This window comes from Crinia signifera, chromosome 19, assembly GCF_055691185.1.
Source record: "Crinia signifera chromosome 19, ASM5569118v1, whole genome shotgun sequence".
Taxonomy (NCBI): Eukaryota; Metazoa; Chordata; class Amphibia; order Anura; family Myobatrachidae; genus Crinia; species Crinia signifera.
The window spans coordinates 27,830,577-27,856,507 of NC_139226.1; the positions used below are offsets into that span (position 1 = coordinate 27,830,577).

General features: G+C 47.9%; 1 protein-coding gene across 1 annotated transcript in view; it reads left to right on the plus strand.

Annotated features, from left to right (window-relative positions):
• The window catches only part of ATP1A3 (ATPase Na+/K+ transporting subunit alpha 3), a 69,505-nt gene that overhangs the window by 37,975 nt on the left and 5,599 nt on the right, over positions 1-25,931 (plus strand). The window contains exons 5-17 of the mRNA XM_083162221.1: positions 6,927-7,040; positions 8,560-8,694; positions 9,957-10,074; positions 10,905-11,173; positions 11,894-12,092; positions 12,200-12,309; positions 12,488-12,622; positions 17,242-17,434; positions 17,981-18,156; positions 18,288-18,424; positions 19,270-19,420; positions 23,715-23,883; positions 23,978-24,132. Of these exons, the coding sequence (XP_083018347.1) occupies positions 6,927-7,040; positions 8,560-8,694; positions 9,957-10,074; positions 10,905-11,173; positions 11,894-12,092; positions 12,200-12,309; positions 12,488-12,622; positions 17,242-17,434; positions 17,981-18,156; positions 18,288-18,424; positions 19,270-19,420; positions 23,715-23,883; positions 23,978-24,132 (2,061 nt within the window). The remainder of the gene's footprint in view (positions 1-6,926; positions 7,041-8,559; positions 8,695-9,956; positions 10,075-10,904; positions 11,174-11,893; positions 12,093-12,199; positions 12,310-12,487; positions 12,623-17,241; positions 17,435-17,980; positions 18,157-18,287; positions 18,425-19,269; positions 19,421-23,714; positions 23,884-23,977; positions 24,133-25,931) is intronic.

A 25,931-nucleotide genomic window follows, 5' to 3' on the forward strand; every position in this document is an offset into this window, starting at 1 on the left:
GTGTGCCTGGCACTGATGCTATCTCTCTGTGGTGTGTGTGTGCCTGGCAATGATACTATCTCTCTGTGGTGTGTGTGTGCCGGTACTGATGCTATCTCTTTGTGGTGTGTGTGTGCCGGCACTGCTGCTATATCTCTGTGGTGTGTGTGTGCCGGCACTGCTGCTATCTCTCTGTGGTGTGTGTGTGTGTGCCGGTACTGATGTTATCTCTCTGTGGTGTGTGTGTGTGCCTGGCACTGATGCTATCTCTCTGTGGTGTGTGTGTGCCTGGCAATGATACTATCTCTCTGTGGTGTGTGTGTGCCGGTACTGATGCTATCTCTCTGTGGTGGGTGTGTGTCCGGCTCTGATGCTATCTCTGTGTGGTGTGTGTGCCGGTAGTGATGCTATCTCGCTGTGGTGTGTGTGTGCCGAGCACTGATGCTATCTGTCTATGGTGGGTGTGTGTCCGGCTCTGATGCTATCTCTGTGTGGTGTGTGTGCCCAGTATTGATGCTATCTCTGTGTGGTGTGTGTGCCGGTACTGATGCGATCTCTGTGTGGTGGGTGTGCCCGGCACTGCTGCCATCTCTCTGGGGTGGGTGTGTGCCCAGCACTGATGCTATCTCTGTGGTGTGTGTGTGTGTGTGCCCGGCACTGATGCTATCTCTGTTGTGTGTGTGTGTGCCCGGCACTGATGCTATCTCTGTTGTGTGTGTGTGTGCCCGGCACTGATGCTATCTCTCTGTGGTGTGTGCCGGCACTGCTGCTATCTCATTGTGTTGTGTGTGTGTGTGTGTCCGGCACTGATGCTATCTCTGTGTGGTGTATGTGTGCCGGTACTGCTGCTATCGCGCTGTGGTGTGTGTGTCCGGCACTGATGCTATCTCTGTGTGGTGTGTGTGCCGGTACTGATGTTCTCTCGCTGTGGTGTGTGTGTGCCCGGCACTGCTGCTATCTCTCTGTAGTGTGTGGGTGCCCGGCTCTGATGCTATCTCTCTGTGGTGTGTGTGCCCGGCACTTATGCTATCTCTGTGTGGTGTGTGTGTGCCCGGCACTGATGCTATATCTCTCTGTGGTCTGTGTGTGCCGGCACTGCTGCTATCTCTCTGTGGTGGGTGTGTGCCCAGCACTGATGCTATCTCTCTGTGGTGTGTATGTGCCTTACACTGATGCTATCTCTTTGTAGTGTGTGTGTGTGTGCGTGGCACTGATGCTATCTCTGTGGTGTGTGTGTGTGTGTGTGTGTGTGTGTGTGTGGGCCTGGCACTGATGCTATCTCTCTGTGGTGGGTGTGTGCCCAGCACTGATGCTATCTCTCTGTGGTGGGTGTGTGTCCGGCACTGATGCTATCTCTGTGGTGTGTATGTGCCCGGCACTGCTGCTATCTCGCTGTGGTGTGTGTGTCCGGCACTGATGCTATCTCTGTGTGGTGTGTGCCGGTACTGATGTTATCTCGCTGTGGTGTGTGTGTGCCCGGCACTGCTGCTATCTCTGTGGTGGGTGGGTGTCCAGCACTGATGCTATCTCTGTGTGGTGTGTGCTGGTACTGATGCTATCTCGCTGTGGTGTGTGTCTGTATCGGCACTGATGCTATCTCTCTGCGGTTTGTGTGCCGGCTCTGATGCTATCTCTCTGTGGTGTGTGCCGGCACTGATGCTATCTCTCTGTGGTATATGTGTGCCGGCACTGATGCTATCTCTCTGTGGTGTGTGTGTGCCTGGCACTGATGCTATCTCTCTGTGGTGGGTGTGTGCCCAGCACTGATGCTATCTCTCTGTGGTGTGTATGTGCCCGACACTGATGCTATCTCTTTGTAGTGTGTGTGTGTGCGTGGCACTGATGCTATCTCTCTGTGGTGTATGTCTGCCCTGCACTGATGCTATCTCTGTGGTGTGTGTGTGTGTGTGTGTGTGTGTGTGTGTGTGTGTGTGTGTGTGCCTGGCACTGATGCTATCTCTCTGTGGTGGGTGTGTGCCCAGCACTGATGCTTGTGGTGGGTGTGTGCCCCGCACTGATGCTATCTCTCTGTGATCTGTGTGTGCCCGGCACTGATGCTATCTCTGTGGTGTGTGTGTGCCCGGCACTGCTGCTATATCTCTGTGGTGTGTGGGTGCCCCGCACTGATGCTATCTCTCTGTGGTGTGTGCCTGGCACTGCTGCAGGGACGTGCAGTCAGGGGAGGCAGGGGAGGCAGAGCCTCCCCTGTCATAACTTCATAACTGATAAAAAAGATGATATTTATAACATAACACATATATGCTATTGTTATAAATATCATATTTGATTTTTTTCTTTAATTATCTATGAGGTGGGACACTTTGGGGAGGCTGGGCGGCAGCGGGAGCTGTGCCTCCCGCTGACAATAGAAAACTGTCGGGCAGCTGGGGGCGGGCATAACCCGCATGGGGAAAATAGGCTGAGAAGCCCATTAAAATTGCATGGGGAAGCGGCATCGATTCGTCTGCCTCAATGACAGGGACGGATGCCCCTGCCACTGAGACAGATGTGATAGGACAGCGGAGCAGGCTGTCACTCACTGACAGCCTGTATCCGCTGCCCATGAGCTGCGCAGTCAGTGTCTGGCAGCGTGCGTGCAGACAGGGACCAGGTCAGCAGCACCAGCATGTAAGTGTTAAGTTAACACTCACTGTAGTGACTGCACTGACTTACACACTGCACCCCCCCCCCCCCCACACACACACACACAGTGATTTTATAATTACTTACATTTCACAAACCAGGGTTCAGGTTTGTGTAATAATAGCAGCGGTGCTGTAATCGGCTGCTACCCCCGCTCTGCCCCCCCCCCCCCCCGGCCCCAGCCTGCAGCAGCACAAATCGACAGCGGGGGTTTCAGCGGTAATCGGCGGTGCGGTAGCACGGCAGGTATCTCAACTAGCAGTGAGTCTAGCAACCAGGCTGCTGCCCCCCCCCCCCCCCCCGCTCCCCTCCTTAGCTGCGGTAGCTCTCATCTGCGGAGGCTGCCTGTAGCACTGCTGCGGTAGCTCTCAGCTGCGGTAGCTCTCATCTGCGGAGGCTGCCTGTAGCACTGCTGCGGTAGCACTGCTGCGGTAGCTCTCAGCTGCGGTAGCTCTCATCTGCGGAGGCTGCCTGTAGCACTGCTGCGGTAGCACTGCTGCTGTAGCTCTCAGCTGCGGTAGCTCTCATCTGCGGAGGCTGCCTGTAGCACTGCTGCGGTAGCTCTCATCTGCGGAGGCTGCCTGTAGCACTGCTGCGGTAGCTCTCATCTGCGGAGGCTGCCTGTAGCACTGTTACAGGCAGCCTCCGCAGATGAGAGCCACCGCAGCTGCGCCAGGCTGCGGAGGGGAGCGGGGGGGGCAGCAGCCTGGTTGCTAGTTGAGATACCTGCCGCGCTACCGCACCTCCGATTACCTGCTGAAACCCCCGCTGTCGATTTGCTGCTGCAGGCTGGGGGGGGGGGGCAGAGCGGGGGTAGCAGCAGCCGATTACAGCACCGCTGCTATTATTAATTACACAGTCACACACAGTAATCGCGCGGTGCTAGCAGCGGCGCCGCGGGTGTCGACTTACCTGCGTACCTGCTGCTAGATCCCCCCTCCGGCTGCCTGTGGTTTCTGTCGGGGCAGGGGGAACTTTGCTTTCAGTTCCTTCTCTTCCCCGGTGGTGTGATGCGGGGAAGAGCCAAGGGGCACTGGCAGGGAGTCTGGCTGTGCAATATAGATAGTAATTAATATCCTTGCACTACAAGTCCCAGCATTATTAGTCAGTTGCTGGGACTTGTAGTGCAAGGGTAACGCTAATTACTATTTATATAAAAAGCTGCGGTGGACTACATAATTGAATTTTTAAAATTCAAAGATGGCCGCCAGGAGCCAATCAGATTACTGCATGTCTTGGCTCCGCCCCCCTCAGAGGTTTTATAAGAGCTAGCGTGAGCCAGCAGCAGACAGTCTGCCTGCAGAGATGGAGCAGAGAAGAGCTCCTGAAGAAAGAAGACTCCAGGAAGTCTAGTGGGTGGCAGCCTTGCAAAAGAGCTCAAAAAAGGCTGCTGCCCACCAGATGAAGACACCAGAAGCCCTGGCATGGCGGCGGCCGCGCAAAAGAGCTTATTGGCTGCCGCCCGCCAGGTGAAGACGCCGGAAGCCCTGGCATGGCGGCGGCCGCGCAAAAGAGCTTATTGGCTGCCGCCCGCCAGGTGAAGACGCCGGAAGCCCTGGCATGGCGGCGGCCGCGCAAAAGAGCTTATTGGCTGCCGCCCGCCAGGTGAAGACGCCGGAAGCCCTGGCATGGCGGCGGCCGCGCAAAAGAGCTTATTGGCTGCCGCCCGCCAGGTGAAGACGCCAGAAGCCCTGGCACGGCGGCGGCCGCGCAAAAGAGCTTATTGGCTGCCGCCCGCCAGGTGAAGACTGCTGTGTGTGTCAATAAAATTTTACTGTGTGCGTGTTTTTATTGGCGTATTGGTTCTGCTGTGGAACTTCAAGTCCCAGCGGGCCCATTAATGCCCTGTATGCTGGGACTTGTGGTTCCCCAAGTCCCTGCATACAGGGGACGGTTTGCTGTTATTTGTTGTTCCGCAGCAGAACCCAATACTTTTACACTTATTTTTATCAGCCCGGTGTCCACCGCCCTGGGACACCGGGGACAGCCCCGGGCTTCAGCCCGGGACGGGTGAAGCCTGGGGGTGGGGGACCCCTTTATTGGGGGGGGTCCCCACTCCCCCAGGTACCCGTCCTGGGCTGACCAGCCAGGGTGATCATGCTATGGCTGGGGGACCTTGCATAAAAAGTGTCCCCCAGCTGTGGCATGACACTGCTGGCTGTTGGAGCCCGGTGCTGGTTCCAAAATACGGGGGACCCCCAATTTTTTTGTCCCCCGTATTTTTTGGAACCAGTACCGGTCTAAGAGCCTGGTGCTGGTTTCTTAAATATGGGGGAACCCCACAATTCCCCCCCCCCCCCCCCCGTATTTGGGGAACCAGGACTGGGGAGCCCGGGGCTGGTTATGCTCGGGAGGGGGGACCCTATGCGTTTTTTTTTTTTACTTTTTTATACTTGTGCACACTTTTCTAGACAGAACCATGCACAGTTTAAAGAAAAAAAGAGAGTAAGTGTGGAGAGATTAGGGTGCACTCCAGAGGTAAACTTCAGGGGATGTCCAACTGATAAAACACAATCCGTTAAAACATAGCTTTTATTTAATCAATATTTAAAAAGAAGTGTACTAATTACAGCTTCCAGGATAAAATATATAAATAAGTGCAACCTAGCATAATTGTGAGCTAATTATGTTCATTTTATAAATGTAATTGTGAGATATACAAAAAGAGCGACATATTCTGGGAAGCAACAAATGTCAGAGTAATCTCCAGAAATTAAAAATAACTGCCTTGCTTCCCAGCCTATTGTTACCATAGAAGAAAGTGTTACTGTAACTATTGGTAAGACATCATAGCAGCAAGTGTAACTTTTTACTGCACAGACATAAAAAGTATCAAATAAGAATAACAAGAACCTTGAATACAGCAATATAAAAAATTGTTACACATAAAAGACATATAAAGGTGTAAAATCCTTCATTGGGAAGGCATAACCTTCAAGTATAATACATGTGAATTATTTGATATAAGTTTCCACATCTTTTTCTTTTTTTTTTGCTTTAAATCCTGTGGAGATACAGGGAAATATGTTATTGTTATTGTTTAATTAAATGGTAAATCTATCCGGTCTATATTGTTTGTGTGTACGTGTGTAACTCTGGCTCTTATACTAGCCAGTGCCTCACCAGTCACTGACCTCACCGCACGTCACTGCACTGCTGCTATCTCTCTGTGGTGTGTGTGTGCCCCGCACTGATGCTATCTCTCTGTGGTGTGTGCCCGGCACTGATGCTATCTCTCTGTGGTGTGTGCCCAGTATTGATGCTATCTCTCTGTGATCTGTGTGTGCCCAGCACTGATGCTATATCTCTGTGGTGGGTGTGTGCCCGGCACTGATGCTATCTCTCTGTGGTGTGTGTGTGTGTGTGCACGGCACTACTGCTATATCTCTCTATGGTGTCTGTGTGCCCGGCACTGCTGCTATCTCTCTGTGGTGTGTGTGTGTGTGTGTGTGTGCACGGCACTACTGCTATATCTCTCTATGGTGTCTGTGTGCCTGGCACTGCTGCTATCTCTCTGTGGTGTGTGTGTGTGTCCGACACTGCTGTTATCTCTCTATGGTGTCTGTGTGCCCGGCACTGCTGCTATCTCTCTGTGGTGTGTGTGTGTGCCCGGCACTGATGCTATATCTCTGTGGTGTGTGTGTGCCCAGCACTGATGCTATATCTCTGTGGTGTGTGTGTGCCCAGTATTGATGCTATCTCTCTGTGGTGTGTGTGTGCCGGCACTGATGCTATCTCTGTGGTGTGTGTGTGCTGGCACTGCTGCTATATCTCTGTGGTGTGTGGGTGCCCCGCACTAATGCTATCTCTCTGTGGTGTGTGCCCGGCACTGCTGCTATCTCTCTGTGGTGTGTGTGTGCCCCGCACTGATGCTATCTCTCTGTGGTGTGTGCCCGGCACTGATGCTATCTCTCTGTGGTGTGTGCCCAGTATTGATGCTATATCTCTGTGATCTGTGTGTGCCCAGCACTGATGCTATATCTCTGTGGTGGGTGTGTTCCTGGCACTGATGCTATCTCTCTGCGGTGTGGTTGTGCCCGGCACTGATGCTATTTCTGTGTGGTTTGTGTGCCCGGCACTGATGCTGTGGTTCGCGTGTTCCTGGCTCTGATGCTTTATACAAATATAAATGAGTTCCTAACTACCTGTATAATAACCTGTAAAAAAAATATATAGATTACAAATATTTAAAAAATATCTCTGCCGTTATGCCTCTGATTACATCACTATGCATAATCAAAGTATTAAATATCAACAGGTATTAGATTCTCATCCTCTCTCTCTCTTTGCCTTCTCCCCGTTAGCTATACCTCGGTATCGTTTTAGCCGCAGTAGTCATCATCACCGGCTGCTTCTCTTACTACCAGGAGGCCAAAAGCTCTAAAATCATGGAGTCTTTCAAGAACATGGTGCCCCAGGTATGGAAAAGACCATCTGCGTGGTGACACACACACTAACACATACCATACACTACAGTGACAGTATAAAATAACAGAACTCAGTGATCGCCATACAGTACACACAGCATCCCGGTGACCACCATGAAGTGAACATAGCCTCTATTGACCACCCTACAGTACACACAGCATCCCAGTGACCACCATGAAGTGAGCATAGCCTCTATTGACCACCCTACAGTACACACAGCATCCCAGTGACTGCCGTAAAGTGATCACAGCCCCCCACAAAACACACACACCATGCACTACAGTGACAGTATAAAAAAGCACAAGCAGATCTCCTTACAGTAAACCGATCATCGCATTGACCGCCATACAGTGAACATATTTTTACATAAACAATTTTTGGTACTTGTTTCCTAGCACGGCGCCCACGATTTACATCTTATGGCATCTTATGCATCGCATGCCACAATTTTGAATTGTATAAGCACCCGAATGAGGGCTTACAATGTTAAATGCACCCCCACGCCACCCCCACTATCAACGCCAACCCAAAGCGTGGCGAGCGCAGCGAGCCCGCGAGGGGCGGCGGTACGCGTCCTCCGACCTTTTCATACCCCCACTATCCACGTCGGCGTGGAGTTGATTTTAGATAGTGTGGCGAGCGCAGCGAGCCAATGAGCCCGAAGCGTGGTGAGCGTAGCGAGCCCCGCAAGGGGATGCGTATTACTTTACATGTATTCCGCGTCCCCTCACGGAGCTCACCACGCTTCGGGCTCGGTGGCTCGCTGCGCTCGCCACACTATCTAAAATCAACTCCATGCCGACGTGGATAGTGGTGGTATGAAAAGGTCGGAGGACGCGTACCACCGCCTCTCGCGGGCTCGCTGCACTCGCCACGCTTCGGGTTGGCGTTGCTAGTGGGGGTGGCGTGGGGGTGCATTTAACATTGTAAGCACCCATTAGGATGTTTATACAATTAAAAATCATATACCATCGCATTGTATGCCATTGTATGGCATACGATGCTATACGATTTTTTATTGTACAAGATCGGGTCCAATCGCATCGCATCGCATACCATATTAAGGCTTATGGTATACGATGCGATGGGCGCCATGCTAGGAAACAAGTATCCAATTTTTATCTTTGTTATTTAGTTTTTTTTAACTATGGAACTCAAAGTTGGCAAGCTGACTCACACTAGCATGCCAGGCTGGTCCCTGGCCAAGCAGAAGTACTAAAACATGAAGTTGTTTGCCCCGCTTCTCTTGGCTTAATTTTTTTCCATTGTCATCTATACAGTACAATGGGGTATATTAAATTCCGCCGGCGAGGGTGTTTGTGCAGCGAGGATGGCTTGTTTTTGGTGAGGTTCGCTGAAAAAAAGCCATCAAACCCCCTCACCCGCCACTCCACTCGCCGTCAGAGGCTCACCAGCGGCATTGAATATACCCCCTCATATTCTCTCAAATGTATTGAAACATTGTCCTATTTATTTACTTATTTACTTTGATCTCCTTTACTTTCATAGCAAGCGTTAATAATCCGGGAAGGTGAGAAGATGCAGGTGAACGCAGAGGAAGTTGTGGTTGGAGATTTGGTGGAGGTTAAAGGTGGAGACAGAGTTCCAGCTGACCTTAGAATCATTTCCGCCCATGGCTGCAAAGTGAGTTCCGTTAGGCGCACACAGCGGCAATATCGTGGCCGCCAGGAAAGAGATTGAAAACTAAAATATTCTCAGCGACTTTTCATCTGTGTTTAGGTGCAGGTAAAACAAGCACAGCAGAATAAATCGGAGATAGATTTTGAAAGCAGTTAGGTGGTCTTGCCAACACCAACCAATTAAATATTTGCTTTCATTTACACTGTATTTGAAAATAGGAGAAATTAGAATCTCATTGGTTGCTAGGTTGCCATACACTAAGGGGGTGATTCTGGTTGGCTCCCCCCGTGTGAATTCGCAACAGGCAACAATGTGGACGGCTGGAGCCGGGGGGGGGTCATGCCTGGTGGGCAGGCGGTTAACGTCATCGGATGTCAGCTGCCCGCCCAGTTCTCGGAGCAGCGAACCGCTAATCTGAGTCACCAGAGATTGAGTTAGATTAGCGAGGGCTACAGAAATGTTCGGCGACCATCGAATGATTTCGGGCCCCCACGGAAGCCTGCGAATGGATGTTTATGCAAAACATCCATTCGCAGTGCTGTGTGGAAATTCGCCAAGTTGCGGGGGCGGGCGTTCATACGGGCCGCGTTGCATGGCTCACAAAGCAGCGAACTAACGCCAGAATCAGGCACTAAGTCGCAGCAGTGTATGGCCATCCCCTTGAGCCGCACGTCCCGGACGGCAAGATTGCATGTGATGTATCGCATGCGATCCCGTTCACCACCACCGGGAGGTGGGCCGAGTCGAGGTCGGACGGCGCAGGTGTGACCTCTGACTTTGATCTGATTCAAACGGGAACGTGCATCGGATCGGATGTCATACTCATGCAATTTGGGTGGATTTCAGCCGATTTCTCAGCCCGAACCATCGGAATACGGTAAAATAGGGCCAAAATCGCATAGTGTATGGCGTCCTTTACAGTTTTCATAAATGTCCCTCGGTATTAGAATAAGTAAGTTTGCTCAATTGAGCAGCGCATTTCCCAGTATTCATAGCCCACAGATAGAGTATGCCCTGTTTTGCGGTACAATAAGGTAGAGGTCAGATACAACAAAAATAACTGGTGAATTCTGAACCCAACACCTAACAGTAAATTCCATGTTGAAATATGCAAAATCGGCAACCGCCTGTACCAAGAGGCAAATTGTTATATCATCAACATTTATCTATATATCTGTGTTTTCTCTCTAGAGTTCCATGTCTTCTGCAAATCTCCTCCATTGTCTCTCATTTCTCCTCTTCCTTCCACCTCTGTATTCTTCCAGGTAGATAATTCCTCCCTGACAGGCGAATCAGAACCCCAGACCAGGTCACCTGACTGTACACATGACAACCCCCTCGAGACACGAAACATCACTTTCTTCTCTACCAACTGTGTTGAAGGTAACATTGCACTGTTCTTCAGATGAATGGGATGGTAGGGTATGAAATACTACCTGTCGGCACATGTCGGCTAAAAAAATAACTGTCGACCTTCCAATTGTTCACTAGCCATACACATCCATTCGTACAGCGAACATATTAATAGTTTGTCATTGTGTCCGGCACTCAGATTTACTAACGTCTGTTCCCAATGTCCATGCCAAAGAAATTTGGAAGGTCCAAGGGGCCCCTCTGGGCTAGGCCGGCACTCTGTAGACTATCAATATAAATAATGACCTACACCATTTAGCACAGGGGTGGGCAACAGGCGGCCCACGGGCCACATGCGGTCTGCGGACAGCTGTGACTGGCCCGCTTGGCGCTGCTGTATGTGTGTCCTATGGTGGCTATGTGTGCATGCGGTGTAGTCCTGTGTAGCCAACGTTCAGCCTGTGCATAGCAGGCGCAACACGGCTCATGCGCGAAAGGCCGCAGGACTATGCTGCGCACACACACAGCCGTCATCGGACACACATACAGCAGCGCCAAGCCACCTTCTTGGCCACCTATAGCATGTCACTACAGTCGCAGTTTCTGAGGTTTTTAATACCTCTTTCGTCAGGACATAATACAAAGGTGTGTAGCAGACAAGAAATACATGCAGCACTCTGAGTCTTTTGTTAAAGTGAAAAATGTAGTTTACTGGTTCAACGTTTTGAGTATATATATATATATATATATATATACATATATATAATGCATGTTAGCACACTGGGTTTATGTAGAGCATCTGAGCGCCTGACCATAGCAGTTGTAGTCAGGGCCTTGATCATGTGATGCTACATTCCCAGGAACTGCCCGTGGAGTGGTTGTGGCCACAGGAGACAGAACAGTGATGGGCCGCATTGCCACCCTGGCTTCAGGTCTGGAAGTCGGGAAGACCCCAATTGCCAAGGAAATTGAGCACTTTATCCATCTGATCACCGGCGTGGCCGTGTTCCTGGGAGTCTCCTTCTTCGTCCTCTCACTCATTTTGGGGTACTCATGGCTGGAAGCCGTCATCTTCCTCATCGGAATCATTGTGGCCAATGTACCAGAGGGGCTACTGGCCACCGTCACTGTAAGTACTGGAGATGTGTTCTATCGAGTATTCAGAGCGTTCCAGTAACTGTCATTATATGTACGTCCGGTATAACAGGGTATCATGTCATTCCATTGCATGCATGTGGGATTTTAATACTGCAGGATTTTAATTTGACACAAGATGTCCGCCCTCAATTCGGCGATCTGCGGGAATCTGAAAAGTAAGTATCATACCTCCCAGCATGACCCTCTCTAGGAGGGACACAAAGCTCTGTTTCTGGACGTCCCTCTTAATTTATGATTGCCATCACCTGTGTGGAAACACCTTTCTTACCCTTTACCCTGTTTAAAACAGGTGGCGGCAATTATACATTAAGAGGGAAGTCCAGGAACAGAGCATTGTGTCCCTCCTGGAGAGGGTCATGTTGGGAGGTATGAAGTATGGACCTACTTTCAGAGCAAAGGCTGGAGAAATCTGGTATAGCCTGCGATGTGCAGGGTGGACAAGAAGTACTGCGAGTATGCCCTTATTTTTAAAACGGCAATCATTGACAAGACAAAACCGACCTGATTCTGTCTCATGCACGATTGCCGCTTTAAAAATAATCTGAAATCTAAACCTTAATCTTTAGTATAAAAACAAAGTGGTATAATTATACTGTGCGCAATGCGTTGGCTCGATGACTTCTTTAGTGTCTTTTGTAAATGTGATACACAAGATATTTTATCATGGTCATTCTATGGCTGCGTTCTGCAGGTATGTCTAACGCTAACCGCGAAACGTATGGCTCGTAAGAATTGTCTGGTGAAGAACCTGGAAGCTGTAGAAACTCTGGGGTCTACATCGACCATCTGCTCAGACAAGACCGGGACCCTCACACAGAACCGCATGACTGTTGCGCATATGTGGTTTGACAACCAGATCCATGAAGCTGACACTACAGAGGACCAGTCAGGTGTGGGAGTAGCGCACGGCACACAGTTACAGACTTCCCCACAGCGCCCTCTCACCATCCATCTCATCCACTCCCTCTCTTGTCTCCTCCTGTTTGTGCTTCCTCAGGTGCATCATTTGATAAGAGTTCTCCTACTTGGGTGGCCTTGGCTCGGGTCGCTGCTCTATGCAATCGCGCTGTCTTCAAAGCAGGCAACGACAACATTCCTGTACTGAAGGTGTGTGACGTTAGCGACTCAGCAGGGGCTATGTATCATTGTGTCACTGTGTGTGGATGCTCGTCTTTTCGTATGTCACGCTAACTGTGTATGTGTCGCTGTATATCAGCCTCCCCTCCTCCATTACTGTATGAGGGGATGCTGGTGGCCAATAACGTGGTGCTTGTCTTCTTCCCAGAGGGACGTGGCAGGTGATGCTTCGGAATCCGCTCTTCTGAAGTGCATTGAGCTGTCATGTGGGTCGGTGAAGCTGATGAGGGAGAAGAACAAGAAGGTAGCAGAGATTCCATTCAACTCCACCAACAAGTACCAGGTGAGCTGCTGGTTTGTGACTCCCAGTATGCAGTCATCATGTTGACACCTGAATGCCAGGATTGCCTAAATGCCAAAATGGTCAAAATGTCAACAGTAAAAACGTGGCCATTTACAATAGACCCCGTACATGTAAGTGTTAGAGTTTTAGGGTTAGGCTGCAATGAGGATTCAGGTTAGAGTTACACTGCATTTGGGACTTCAGTTAGAGCTAGGGTCAGTGTGCAGTTAGAGTTAGGGTCAGTGTGCAGTTAGGGTTAGGGTCAGTGTGTAGTTAGAGTTAGGGTCAGTGTGCAGTTAGAGTTAGGGTCAGTGTGCAGTTAGGGTTAGGGTCACTGTAGAGTTAAGGTTAGTTGCAGTTAGGGTTGGTCAGTGTGCAGTTAGGGTTAGATCAGTAAGCAGTTAGGGTTGGTCAGTGTTCAGTTAGGGTCAGTTTGCAGTAGGGTTAGATCAGTAAGCAGTGAGAGTTGGTCAGTGTACAGTTAGGGTCAGTGTACAGTTAGGGTCAGTGTGCAGTTAGGGTTAGGGTCACTGTAGAGTTAAGGTTAGTTGCAGTTAGGGTTGGTCAGTGTTCAGTTAGGGTTAGGGTCACTGTAGAGTTAAGGTTAGTTGCAGTTAGGGTTGGTCAGTGTGCATTTAGGGTTAGATCAGTAAGCAGTTAGGGTTGGTCAGTGTACAGTTAGGGTTAGTGTGCAGTTAGGGTCACTGTAGAGTTAAGGTTAGTTGCAGTTAGGGTTGGTCAGTGTGCATTTAGGGTTAGATCAGTAAGCAGTTAGGGTTGGTCAGTGTACAGTTAGGGTCAGTTTGCAGTAGGGTTAGATCAGTAAGCAGTGAGAGTTGGTCAGTGTACAGTTAGGGTTAGTGTGCAGTTAGGGTCAATGTGCAGTTAGGGTTAGAGTCAGTGGGCAGTTAGGGTTAAGGTCAGTGTGCAGTTAGGTTAATGGTCACTGTACAGTTAGGGTTAAGGTCAGTGTGCAGTTAGGGTCAGTGTGCAGTTAGGGTAAGGGTTAGACTTGAGTTAAGGTTTAGATTAGGACCATACACACTTGATGATTTTCAGCGGAAAATCACTCAAAACTGCAGTTTTGAGCGATTTTCAGCTTAAAGTCAGCAAGTGTGTATGGTCCATCAATGCCCAACTAGCGATGATGCGCTCTCCCGCATCATCACTAGCAAAGTGGGCCATCTGCTGGTTATACCAGCACGTTCGAGCCATCATCGCCAGGTGTGTATGGCAGCCGGGTTGAAAGATGACAGACTTTCAGCCCAGCTGACCGGCCGCTCCCGCCCCCGCCGCCCGCACCCCCCGTCGCACCCACATTCCTGTCACATAATCACCCCGCCGCTGTGCCCACGCCACTGCTCTGCTCCTGCGTCTCCCTGGCCAGGCCAAACAGCCTGGCAGAGAGCAACGGCCCACCCCTGGCTGACTGCTCTGCTCCACAGTGTGGAGCATATAAACACCACTGGCCACCAATGTGTTTTTTAAGCCAGTAATATATAGATTGCTGCCACATGCCGCCTAGCAATTAACATGTAGGTAAGCGACACTAATGTGGCATAATATGTAATAGCCATTGTGGTGTGTGATATAATATGTAATGGGCATCACGGTGCCAGCTGACACTGTATTGCTGATTGGCTGCGAGTGAGCTCTTAAGGTGCATACACACTGGGTGATTCATGGCACAGCTGATATCATTAACAATATTAGCGGTGCTCACAGATGAACTACTGTATATAGTGCATACACACTGTACGATATTGTTACCGATATCCTACAGTGATGCCACTGGTCCTCCCGCTGAGCCTGCAGTCGTTAAAGGCATGCCAAATTGAGCTGCATGCACAGACGATACAGGGTTGGGGAGCTGTAATGACCCACGGGAGCGTTCATCGTTCGTAGCATACACACTGACTGATTATTTTAAATGATATCGCTCAGAGGGGCCAGAATGATATTGTTTAAAAAAAATGTGCACACACCTTTAGCCATGTACTTTGTATGTATGCATCTCTCCCTATAACACCCCCCTCACCCATTATAAACAATATCAGAATGATAGAATGCTTTATACGTTGTGCCTATTATGCTTAATTGTCTCTCTAATGCGTTAATTTAGCGCACACATTTTATGGCATGGTGCGCCAAAGACCTATACATTCACCTAATGGTTGCGGAACCTGTACTCAGCAACGGTAAATGGCTAAGTCACATGTCTGGCCCAGAGTACAATGCTGGTCCATGTGTGTCCTAAGCACCATTGTCTGCGTGCCTTCCCTCTGCTCTGACCCTCCTCCCCCGCATTTGTCATTCTCTCTCTCTCTCTCTTCAACGATTAGTCCCAGCTGGTCCCAGCCTGATCCTACTTAACATCCAATTCATAAGAGCATAAAAGCTGTGTACTGCTCATTGTATAGTGACAATGGGCCTGATTCAGACTCATTCGCAGCCTGAGCGATTATCGAACGACCGCGAATGCACACGGTGTGCTGTGCACATGCGCGGAGTCCCCCTGCGAACAAAGCCAGTGAAAGCTAGACATCGCTGGCCGTAAGCGAGGTGACGGCTGTTTGTGGGCGCCCCAGAAAAATCAGATCAGGTCTGAATCAGGCCCCATGAGCCAGCGCTTACTGGGCTGTGCAGTACCCAAAAAATACCGCATTCAGATCGCAAAATGAAGGGTCGCACCGGGACTTTGAAAGGGTTCAGTCCCGGTGCGACACTGCATTTTGCTCACTCTGTCCCCTTCAGCGACCCAGCAATATTGCCGGTTCGCTGACATCATGCAGGGGCGGAGCATCATTTGGGGCGGGGTAGGAGGCAGCGCTTGGAGCTGACTCTGCTCCAAGCACTGCCTCCTCCATCAGTGTGAACGGGAACGAGTCGTTCAACCCAGTTAACCCAGCGACGAACCGGTAAGAACCCGGGTTGCTAGACCAGGTAAGCCCTTTCAGATCATACCTATTACCGGGTCGAGCCGGCAACAAACCAGCATGAACCTGGTAATTAGGTAGGATCTGAAGGGGGGGAAGCTGTGTGTTCTCTCAGACTCAATTTATGGATGTATTCACCAGACGGACAAACAAGGTTTATGTCTAGTGCAGTCCTGTTTAGAGCACAGTATAAGGACTATGGATCTGCGAATGAGGAGAAGGGTCCTGCCTGATAGCATACAGCCCCCCTTTGTCGCTGTTAACCTGCTGCAGCATTGTGGGAGGGGAGGCGACCATGATGGTTCTTCTAAAACGACCAGTTCCGGCGGCCAGTCTGAGTGATTTTCGACTTTTTCCCTTATGTAAAATGTTAAATGAGTTTTAGAATACTATTGGGTACAACATTTATCCTGGTTTATTGCAAATAAAAAACAGCCCCAGTAGTGTTCCTGCCCCTTCTGACACCCGGTGCGTGCGGCACAAGTCCCTGTGCATGCACCTTTGGCAGCCATTGTCATAAAGGGGAGTAGTCTTGTGAATAGGGGACGTGACCAACAGAAAATAGGTTGTGCAAACAGGCATAGGTAAGTTCAGCTCTGCGTCGGCCCTGAGTAGAGAGGAGAGAGGGACTTATACATAGATAGGGAAATGCAGCTTGTGATCTCAGACCTCTGGAGGATATTCACGTGACTGATGAGCTCCTTCTAGTGACTGACATTGTTCCAAAGTGTATGATAAGTCTTTAAGAAGGTGCATATAAAAAACAAATAAACATAAATTTTGTTACTATTTTTATTATTATTATTATTATTAACAGTTTCTTATATAGCGCACACATATTCCGCAGCGCTGTACAAAGAATATTGGAACATTCACATCAGTCCCTGCCCCAGTGGAGCTTACAATCTATATTCCCTACCACATGTACATGCACACACAGACATTCTAGGGTTAATTTTTGTTGGGAGCTAATTAACCTAGCAGTATATTTTTGGAATGTGAGAGGAAACAGGAGCACCCGGAGGAAGCACGGGGAGAATATACAAACTCCGCAGTTAGGGCCATGGTGGGAATCGAACCCACTACGGCATGCTTCCAGGGCCATGGCCACTTGCATAGTCTCCCAGAAAATCTTAGGGACTGTGGAATGTTTGGGGCATGCCATGGGATCCTGTAAAGAGTAGGTCACCTTCTGCATCCGAACCCACTACTTATCGAACTGTGTTATCTTGTCCACGCCCCCCTTTGTGGTTCTTCTATTCACTTTGACCAATGCTGAATACTTTTTCCATCAATGGGAAGAACCTGATGCATTCCCACCTTTGAGCTGGCTCTGCCCCCTGGCCCTCCCACAAAGCTCCACCCCTAGGCTCTCATTGGACCATTGGGGTTACCATTGATGGGTGAAACCATCAATAGTTCCACTGCAGATGGTTTTACATCAATGTTACTATCTATGGTGACATCAATGGGTAACCTGCAAATGGCCTTCCCTACTCTGCAGAAGTGTTCCAGAGGGAAGTGTGGACAGTGCGGTACTATGTAATATAGTGTTAAATAAATAATAGTGATTATTAGAAGCTGTGTGGTCCACCTGCTTAACTCAGGATATATTTTTACAGTATAATGATCTGATTATGATCACCATCCTGAATTGCTTCCTATCTTCTCTAATATTCCCAGCTGTCCATCCATGAGACTGAGGACCCCAATGACAACCGCTTCATGCTTGTAATGAAAGGAGCCCCAGAGAGGATTCTGGATGTCTGTTCCACCATCCTAATCCAGGGCAAGGAGCAACCACTGGATGAGGAGTTGAAAGAAGCTTTCCAGAATGCATACCTGGAGCTGGGAGGACTCGGAGAGAGAGTACTGGGTTAGTAGAGAGAATATGCCGGAGGAGAGTGGGAGAGACACAACTTCTGGAGCTGGGAGGACAGAGAGAGAGAGGGTACTGGGAGAATAGGGATAAAATACTGGGAGGGAGTGGGAGAGGATAACCCCTGGAGCTGGGAGGACTCAGAGAGGGAGTACTGGGTGAGTAAGGACAATATGATGGGGAGAGAGTGGAAGAGAATAACCCCTGGAGCTGGGAGGACTCGGAAAGAGAGTACTGGATGAGTAAGGAAAATTTGATGGGGAGAGAGTGGGAGAGGATAACACCTGGAGCTGGGAGGACTCGGAGAAAGAGAACTAGTTGAGTAAGGAGAAAATGCTGGGAAGAGAGTGGGAGAGAATAACATCTGGTACTGGGAGGCCTCAGAGAGAGAGTACTGGGTGAGTAGGGATAAATGCTGGGAAGAGAGTGGGAGAGGATAACCCCTGGAGCCGGTGGTGGAGGTGCTGTTTTGTAACTGCTATATTCTTCGTCAAAGCCTAAAATGTTTCCTCTTTCTCCCACTTCCATTCTACCTCTCTTCAGGATTCTGCCACTATTTCTTCCCAGAGGAACTGCACCCTAAGGGCTTTGCTTTTGATACTGAGGACATTAATTTCAGCTGCGAGAACATGTGCTTTTTGGGGCTGATGTCCATGATTGACCCACCCAGGGCAGCTGTACCAGACGCTGTGGGCAAATGCAGAAGTGCAGGTATCAAGGTGAGAGAATACAATTAATTTCTATCATATCGGTGTGACACCGAGAAGGTGTCACAGCACTGACGTGAAATACCATGTGTGTAAATGAGAGGAACGTCTCACCAGCACAATTGGGTTATTCTGTCCTACAGGTCATTATGGTGACTGGTGATCATCCAATCACAGCCAAGGCCATTGCCAAAGGCGTAGGCATCATCTCTGAGGGCAATGAGACTGTGGAGGACATTGCAGCCAGACTCAACATTCCGGTCTCCCAGGTTAATCCAAGGTATGGGGAGTAAAATTGTAACCAACGACGGTGAAATGGGGGGGATTGTGGTGGATAATGAGGGACTGTGCAGCACAATGGGGACTCTGCGGGACAATGGGGGATTGTGGGGGACAAACCACATTTCCCCATGTCAAGGTTTCGATTCCCTTCTTACATTCCCCCACAGAGGTAGCTGCTAGCACATGTCTCAAATTCTGAAGTAGAAGTGCCCAATCTGTATTTAAAATGATAATCCTCAACATGTCTTGGTCAGGCCTTACCAACCTGTGGCTCACCAGCTGTTGTAAAACTACAAGTCCCAGCATGCCTTGACACAGTTTTGGTATTACGGAATGCTAAAATGGTGGTACGGCATGCTGGTATGTGTAGTTTCACAACAGTTGGTGAGCCACAGGTTGGCCAGGCATGCTCTAGGTCAGGCATGTCAAAACTATGGCCCTCCAGCTGTTGTGAAACTACAAATCCCATCATGCCTTGCCAGAGTTTTGCTATTAAGGAATGCTAAAACTATGGCAAGGCATGCTGGGATGTGTAGTTTTACAACAGCTGGCGAGCTACTGGTTGGCCTGTCATATTCTAGGTTATGAGTACGTAGCTTGATCATCCCTTTTGTTACTGGGACTACAAGTCTTGTCGGTTCACTTGTATTTCCCCAATAGCTGGAGAACCTGCTTCCGGCTGGAAGCTGTTAGGGTTCTCTGTAATGCGTGTGCTTCTATAACGCGTGGACATTACTGCTGGAACAGCTGCACCTCCTGCTTAGATGACAGTGTATAATAACATGGTGATACGATGTATTATCCCTGTGTAATTGGTTGTCTTCATGTGTGTTGTGTCACCAGGGATGCTAAGGCCTGTGTAATCCATGGGACAGACCTAAAAGACTACAGCAGTGAGCAGATAGACGAGATCCTGCAGAACCATACAGAGATTGTGTTTGCCCGCACATCGCCCCAGCAGAAACTCATTATTGTGGAAGGCTGCCAGCGTACGGTGAGTGTGTGACTGCTCACAGGTAATACAAGCATTCCGTCAGGGTTCAAGCGAAACGCGTGACTGATATATGTGTAAGTGCCAACCAAATTGGATAAGCCCTATATTACAGATACATTACTGTACTATATACACATGGACTGCCCGTGCTTTGTATTCACTGCTGTATTTATACTTAAAATGAAGACAAGAAATGTTTTATATATATATATATATATATATATATAACAAATGGGGGAACCCCTTTCTGTGCTTTATAGAGTGAAAGCAGCACCTCTGAGGGGTCCTCTGTTAGACAAGACCCGGAAATAGAAATGGGAAGAAGGGGGTTTCAGAGGGCGCTATTCAATAGTCAACAAATACAGATCGGAATTTACCGTTTAATATAAAAATAGAAATAAAAAACCCATAATAGGGTATCACAAATACATATGGTGTACAAATACAAATAAATGCTGCTCAATTCAGAAAAGGATAGCGCATATGCTGTACAAATACAAATAAGTGCTGCTCAATTCAGAAGAAGATATCCCAACGCGTTTCGTCAGTTCCTGACTTCATCAGGGGCAGATAATGTAGCCAGCAGAAACTATATGTGTCCTATACAGATAGAGTCTGGAGGCAGGTAATTCATAAGGCGCTCCGGTGGGTTTCCAATATTCGGAAAAGATCAGGAGTGGCTTTTAAATTGCAAGAGTTTCACAGCAGATTATTCTGATGTACAATCTCATCAAAATATGGGGATCATGAGGAGGTAACCAGCAGCTGGTTACCTCCTCATGATCCCCATATTTTGATGACATTGTACATCAGAATAATCTGCTGTGAAACTCTTGCAATTTAAAAGCCACTCCTGATCTTTTCCGAATATTGGAAACCCACCGGAGCGCCTTATGAATTACCTGCCTCCAGACTCTATCTGTAGGAGTGAAAAATTGGGGGGTATACACTGCGCTGTCACTAGCTGGAAGTGATGAATGATAATATCTAATAGATAGGTTTAATCACGCTGTGCACAATGATGGAGGACATGCTGTAAGTAACAAGAGTATTTTATATATGAAAAGACAAAAATAATAATAACGGATAGGTGGGTAATAAACAGAAATTGGATGGTAAAAATACACAAAACATTAATATTATACTGATATCAGTGTTAAAAATATATCACAGTGGATAAAAAGCAGACTTGTGGAGATTCCTTGATTGCTGGCGTCCCAGCTAATAATAAATGAAGCAATGGTGTTAGCTCAGAGATGGCCGCTTAGTACACACACTTGGTTAGTATTCTGTGGCAGCAGTAGAAAAGTAAATAGGACGAACAACCTGGTTTAGCAAGTGGGCTAACAAGCAATAATTCATGCAGGTGTTTGGCACTGGTGCCTGCAGGTTAGTATCAGCAGGAAAAAGCAGAGTTAGTAATATGCTTACTCAGCCGGAACCCCAGAATGTCGCTTATGTGGAGAGATGTAGGTAGCGTCCACTAGTTGGATAAGCGTGGGGATGGTACCTCCGTGGTGGCTGAAAGGTCCGTGCGGCTGAGAATTATCTCTGCTGTGTGCGGCTTCTGAGTAGGGGTACAGCGCTCAGCTCCACGGCGCCGGTGGAGACGGAGCTGCTGGCCGGATGTAGACGCGGCTTGATCGGCCAGTCTCTGGGTGAGGGCGGAAGTGAGAATCTCGTCTGCTGGTAGCACTGGCGGAAGTGGGGCAACGCGTTTCGTCTCTCGAAGACTGGAGACTTTTTCTATCTGTATAGGACACACATAGTTTCTGCTGGCTACATTATCTGCCCCTGATGAAGTCAGGAACTGACGAAACGCGTTGGGCTATCTTCTTCTGAATTGAGCAGCACTTATTTGTATTTGTACAGCATATGCGCTATCTTTTTCTGAATTGAGCAGCATTTATTTGTATTTGTACACCATATGTATTTGTGATACCCTATTATGGGTTTTTTATTTATATTTTTATATTAAACTGTAAATTCCGATCTGTATTTGTTGACTATTGAATAGCGCCCTCTGAAACCCCCTTCTTCCTATATATATATATATATATATATATATATATATATATATATATATATATATATATATATATTAGAGTGACCCACACTCCTGTCCTCAATCCTTGAATAGGGGTGCTCCTTTAAGGAAGTCAGAATTCCAATAATATTGTGAAGTTCCAGTAATATAGTGAAGAAGGCACTCAACAGTAATATTCTGAAGAAGGCACTCACCAGTAATATTCTGAAGAAGGCACTCACCAGTAATATACTGAAGAAGGCACTCACCAGTAATATACTGAAGAAGGCACTCACCAGTAATATACTGAAGAAGGCACTCACCAGTAATATACCGAAGAAGGCACTCACCAGTAATATACTGAAGAAGGCACTCACCAGTACTATACTGAAGAAGGCACTCACCAGTAATATAGTGAAGAAGGCACTCACCAGTAATATACTGAAGAAGGCACTTGCCAGTAATATAATGAAGAAGGCACTCATCAGTAATATAGTGAAGAAGGCACTGACCAGTAATATAATGAAGAAGGCACTCACCAGTAATATAGTGAAGAAGGCACTCACCAGTAATATAATGAAGAAGGCACTCACCAGTAATATACTGAAGATGGCACTCACTAGTAATATACTGAAGAATACAGTATATTACTGGTGAGTGCCTTCTTCATTATATTACTGGTGAGTGCCTTCTTCACTATGGGCCTTATTTTGGTTCATTCTTTCTGACAAAATCCTTCTTAGATGGGCAAAACCATGTGCACTGCAGGGGGGCAGATGTAACATGTGCAGAGAGAATTAGATTTGGGTGAGTTATTTTGTTTCTGTGCAGGGAAAATACTGACTGCTTTATTTTACACTGCAATATAGATCTCACTTTGAAGTAAAACCCCACCCAAATCTAACTCTCTCTGCACATGTTACATCTGCCCCCCTGCAGTGCACATGGTTTTGCCCATCTAAGAAGGATTTTGTCAGAAAGAATGAACCAAAATAAGGCCCAATGTTACTGGTGAGTGCCTTCTTCACTATATTACTGGTGAGTGCCTTCTTCACTATATTACTGGTGAGTGCTTTCGGTACTTGTGTATTATCACGTCGCCCTATTTTCATACGTACGGTACCGTAGGGAAATTGCATCGCATGGGCCATTTAAGGGTCATGCGATGCAATGCGATTTTTAAGTGTAATTTATTCACTGCTCTTTCAGCCCCGGGCCATCGCATGCGATTTTATAGGGTGTGCGATGCCATAACATTAGCTATACAATCATATGATTGTATGTCCCAAAAATAGGTTTAACGCACCCCCCCCCCCCCCCCCTCACTATCCACGCCACCCCAAAGCGTGGCGAGCGCAGCGATTTTGCGGGAGATGCGATGCGATGGCCCGGGGCTGAGAGAACAGTGAATAAATTACATAGGAAAATCGCATCGCACTAAAATGGCACATGCGATGCGATTTTCCTATGCAGAATTGCCCACTAAGCAAATTGCTTAGTGGACGCCGTACTAATACACAAGTATTGTGCTTTCTTCAGTATATTACTGGTGAGTGCCTTCTTCAGTATATTACTGGTGAGTGCCTTCTTCAGTATATTACTGGTGAGTGCCTTCTTCAGTATATTACGGGTGAGTGCCTTCTTCAGTATATTACTGGTGAATGCCTTCTTCAGTATATTACTAGTGAGTGCTTTCTTCAGTATATTACTAGTGAGTGCTTTCTTCAGTATATTACTAGTGAGTGCTTTCTTCAGTATATTACTGGTGAGTGCCTTCTTCAGTATATTACTAGTGAGTGCCTTCTTCAGTATATTACGGGTGAGTGCCTTCTTCAGTATATTACGGGTGAGTGCCTTCTTCAGTATATTACTAGTGAGTGCCTTCTTCACTATATTACTGGTGAGTCCCTTCTTCTGTATATTACTGGAACTTGACAACAGGCCCCATGGCAGCCAATCAGATGATACTTCAGTGCCGATTTGTTACCATGGGCCACTTTTCCTCTGGCTCACTTCTCCTCCCTTATTACTGCTTCATTCATTTCCTCCATTATTTGCATTATGCAGGGATGCACGCAAGCTGGCTGCCATTGCTCCTGCCTAACGTGGCCAGTACGTATGCGGCACTGTACATCCCAAAGCGAGTGCATTAGAACCTTATGCAGTGCAGTGCAGAACAGGTGCACGTTATAATTACTATGTTCCCTACTCGAGTCCTCAGGCTTACACTCATTACTACCACTCTCACACGTACCTCTCTCTCTCCAGGGTGCCATTGTAGCTGTCACAGGTGATGGTGTTAATGATTCCCCTGCTCTGAAGAAGGCTGATATTGGTGTGGCGATGGGTATTGCAGGATCAGATGTATCTAAGCAGGCAGCTGACATGATTCTACTGGATGATAATTTTGCCTCCATCGTCACTGGTGTGGAGGAAGGTACGAAGACACTGTAATGTATCATATAGGAGATTGGGGGTGGAGCTCATTATAGTAAGGTACTGTACATATGAATATCGATGTCTGTTTACAGGTCGCCTTATCTTTGACAACTTAAAGAAGTCCATCGCCTACACCCTGACTAGTAACATCCCAGAGATCACCCCCTTCCTGCTCTTTATTATGGCCAATATCCCTCTCCCCTTGGGCACCATCACCATTCTATGCATTGATCTGGGTACCGACATGGTGAGTAGGAAAGAGGGTTTGGTATGATTTCCCTACATTCGAAGTACAACGGTCAAAATACCAACAAGTATTGGCAGACAGTCAAAATACGACATTTATTATGCAGACAAGGTTAAATTGCAGATACGGCCAAAATGTTGATATTTAAAATGTCCAAAAGTCAACCTTTCTGTGTCTATGTCAACAAGTGACATAGCGTCCGCTCACCGTGCTTCAAGCACGGGGCCTCGCTGCTCTTGGCACACTATTATAATGTAACTCTATGCCCACATTGTGAAGTAAGAACAAGTCGGTTTCAAGGAAAAAAAAAACATGAAAAACTCATGTCAACTTTTTGACATTTCCACATATTAAATGTAGGTATTTGGACTGTAGGGGTTATTCTATTCGGGATATTCCGACAGTCTGAATCCCATGCCGTTTTTGAGCAGCTCGACAGTCGGAATTCAATGTTCTGACTGTCGAGTGTCGGAAAGTTGGCGTGTCAACGAAAATGCCCGCAGATTGTCGAGTTTTTGGCCGTTTTTCAACAATCTGTGGCCATTTCCAACAAAGCAGATCTGACTGGTTTAAAATTCGGATCTGTTTTGTAGGAATCTGCCTTCAATGTTGTCGGAAATATCGGCCGTAATTGAATACCTCGTGTGTTGGCATTTTGACCATACCAGTATTTTGACTTTCTCCGAAAAGTTGTCGGTATTTTCACCATCAACTTGACTGTATCTCGGAAAAGAGGATGGCGCTATGTTTTATGGGGTTAGAACCCCACAGAGCAGAGCATATTGAATTGGCCAATCATAGCTCAGACATATAAATCCTTACTGTTTTAAACATTAAACGTTAAAAGGACCAGAAAGGTGAATGAAAATGTCTGTAAATGATTTGATCAATTGGATCTGATCGGAAAATTATTGTTACATATACAGTATGAGCCTTAGTCGGCTATTCATGGACTGACAGGATGTACTACAAATGGTACTTGTGACTTATCTGGGCGCCCGATTTTCTTCATCGCACCTAAAAATCGCGTCAAATCGCATCGCATACAATCAGATTGCATGCGATGCGATTTGCCGCGATTTTAATATGTGAAGGCACCCAGATGCCTGTTTCATATGTGAAATGGCCCCCCAGACCCCATTTTTAATTGTTTACCCACCCTGATGGCTAAATGCCCCCCATTGTTAACGCCACCCCACTATCAACGCCAACCCGAAGCGTGGCGAGCACAGCGAGCCCGCGAGGGGCGGCGGTACACGTCCTCCGACCTTTTCATACCCCCACTATCCACGTCGGCGTGGAGTTGATTTTATATAGTGCAGCGAGCCACCAAGCCCGAAGCATGGCGAGCAGACGCGGATACCTGTGAAGCCCGCGAGGGGACGCGTATAGCTGTGAAGGTATCCACGTCTGCTCGCCACGCTTCGGGCTCGCCACACTATATAAAATCAACTCCACGCCGACGTGGATAGTGGGGGTATGAAAAGGTCGGAGGACGCGTACCGCTGCCCCACCCGGGCTCGCTGCGCTCGCCACGCTTCGGGTTGCCGTTGATAGTGGGGTGGCTTTAACAATGGGGGTCATTTAGCCATATGGGTGGGTATACAATTAAAAATGGGGTCTGGGGGGCCATTTCACATATGAAACAGGCATCTGGGTGCCTGTACATATTAAAATCGCATCAAATCGCATCGCATGCAATACAATAGCATACAATGCAACGCGATTTTCTCTTCAAGGGAATTTCAAGGGAAATCGCGTCAAATCGCATGCTTAGGGTACTGGCATACAATTTCAAC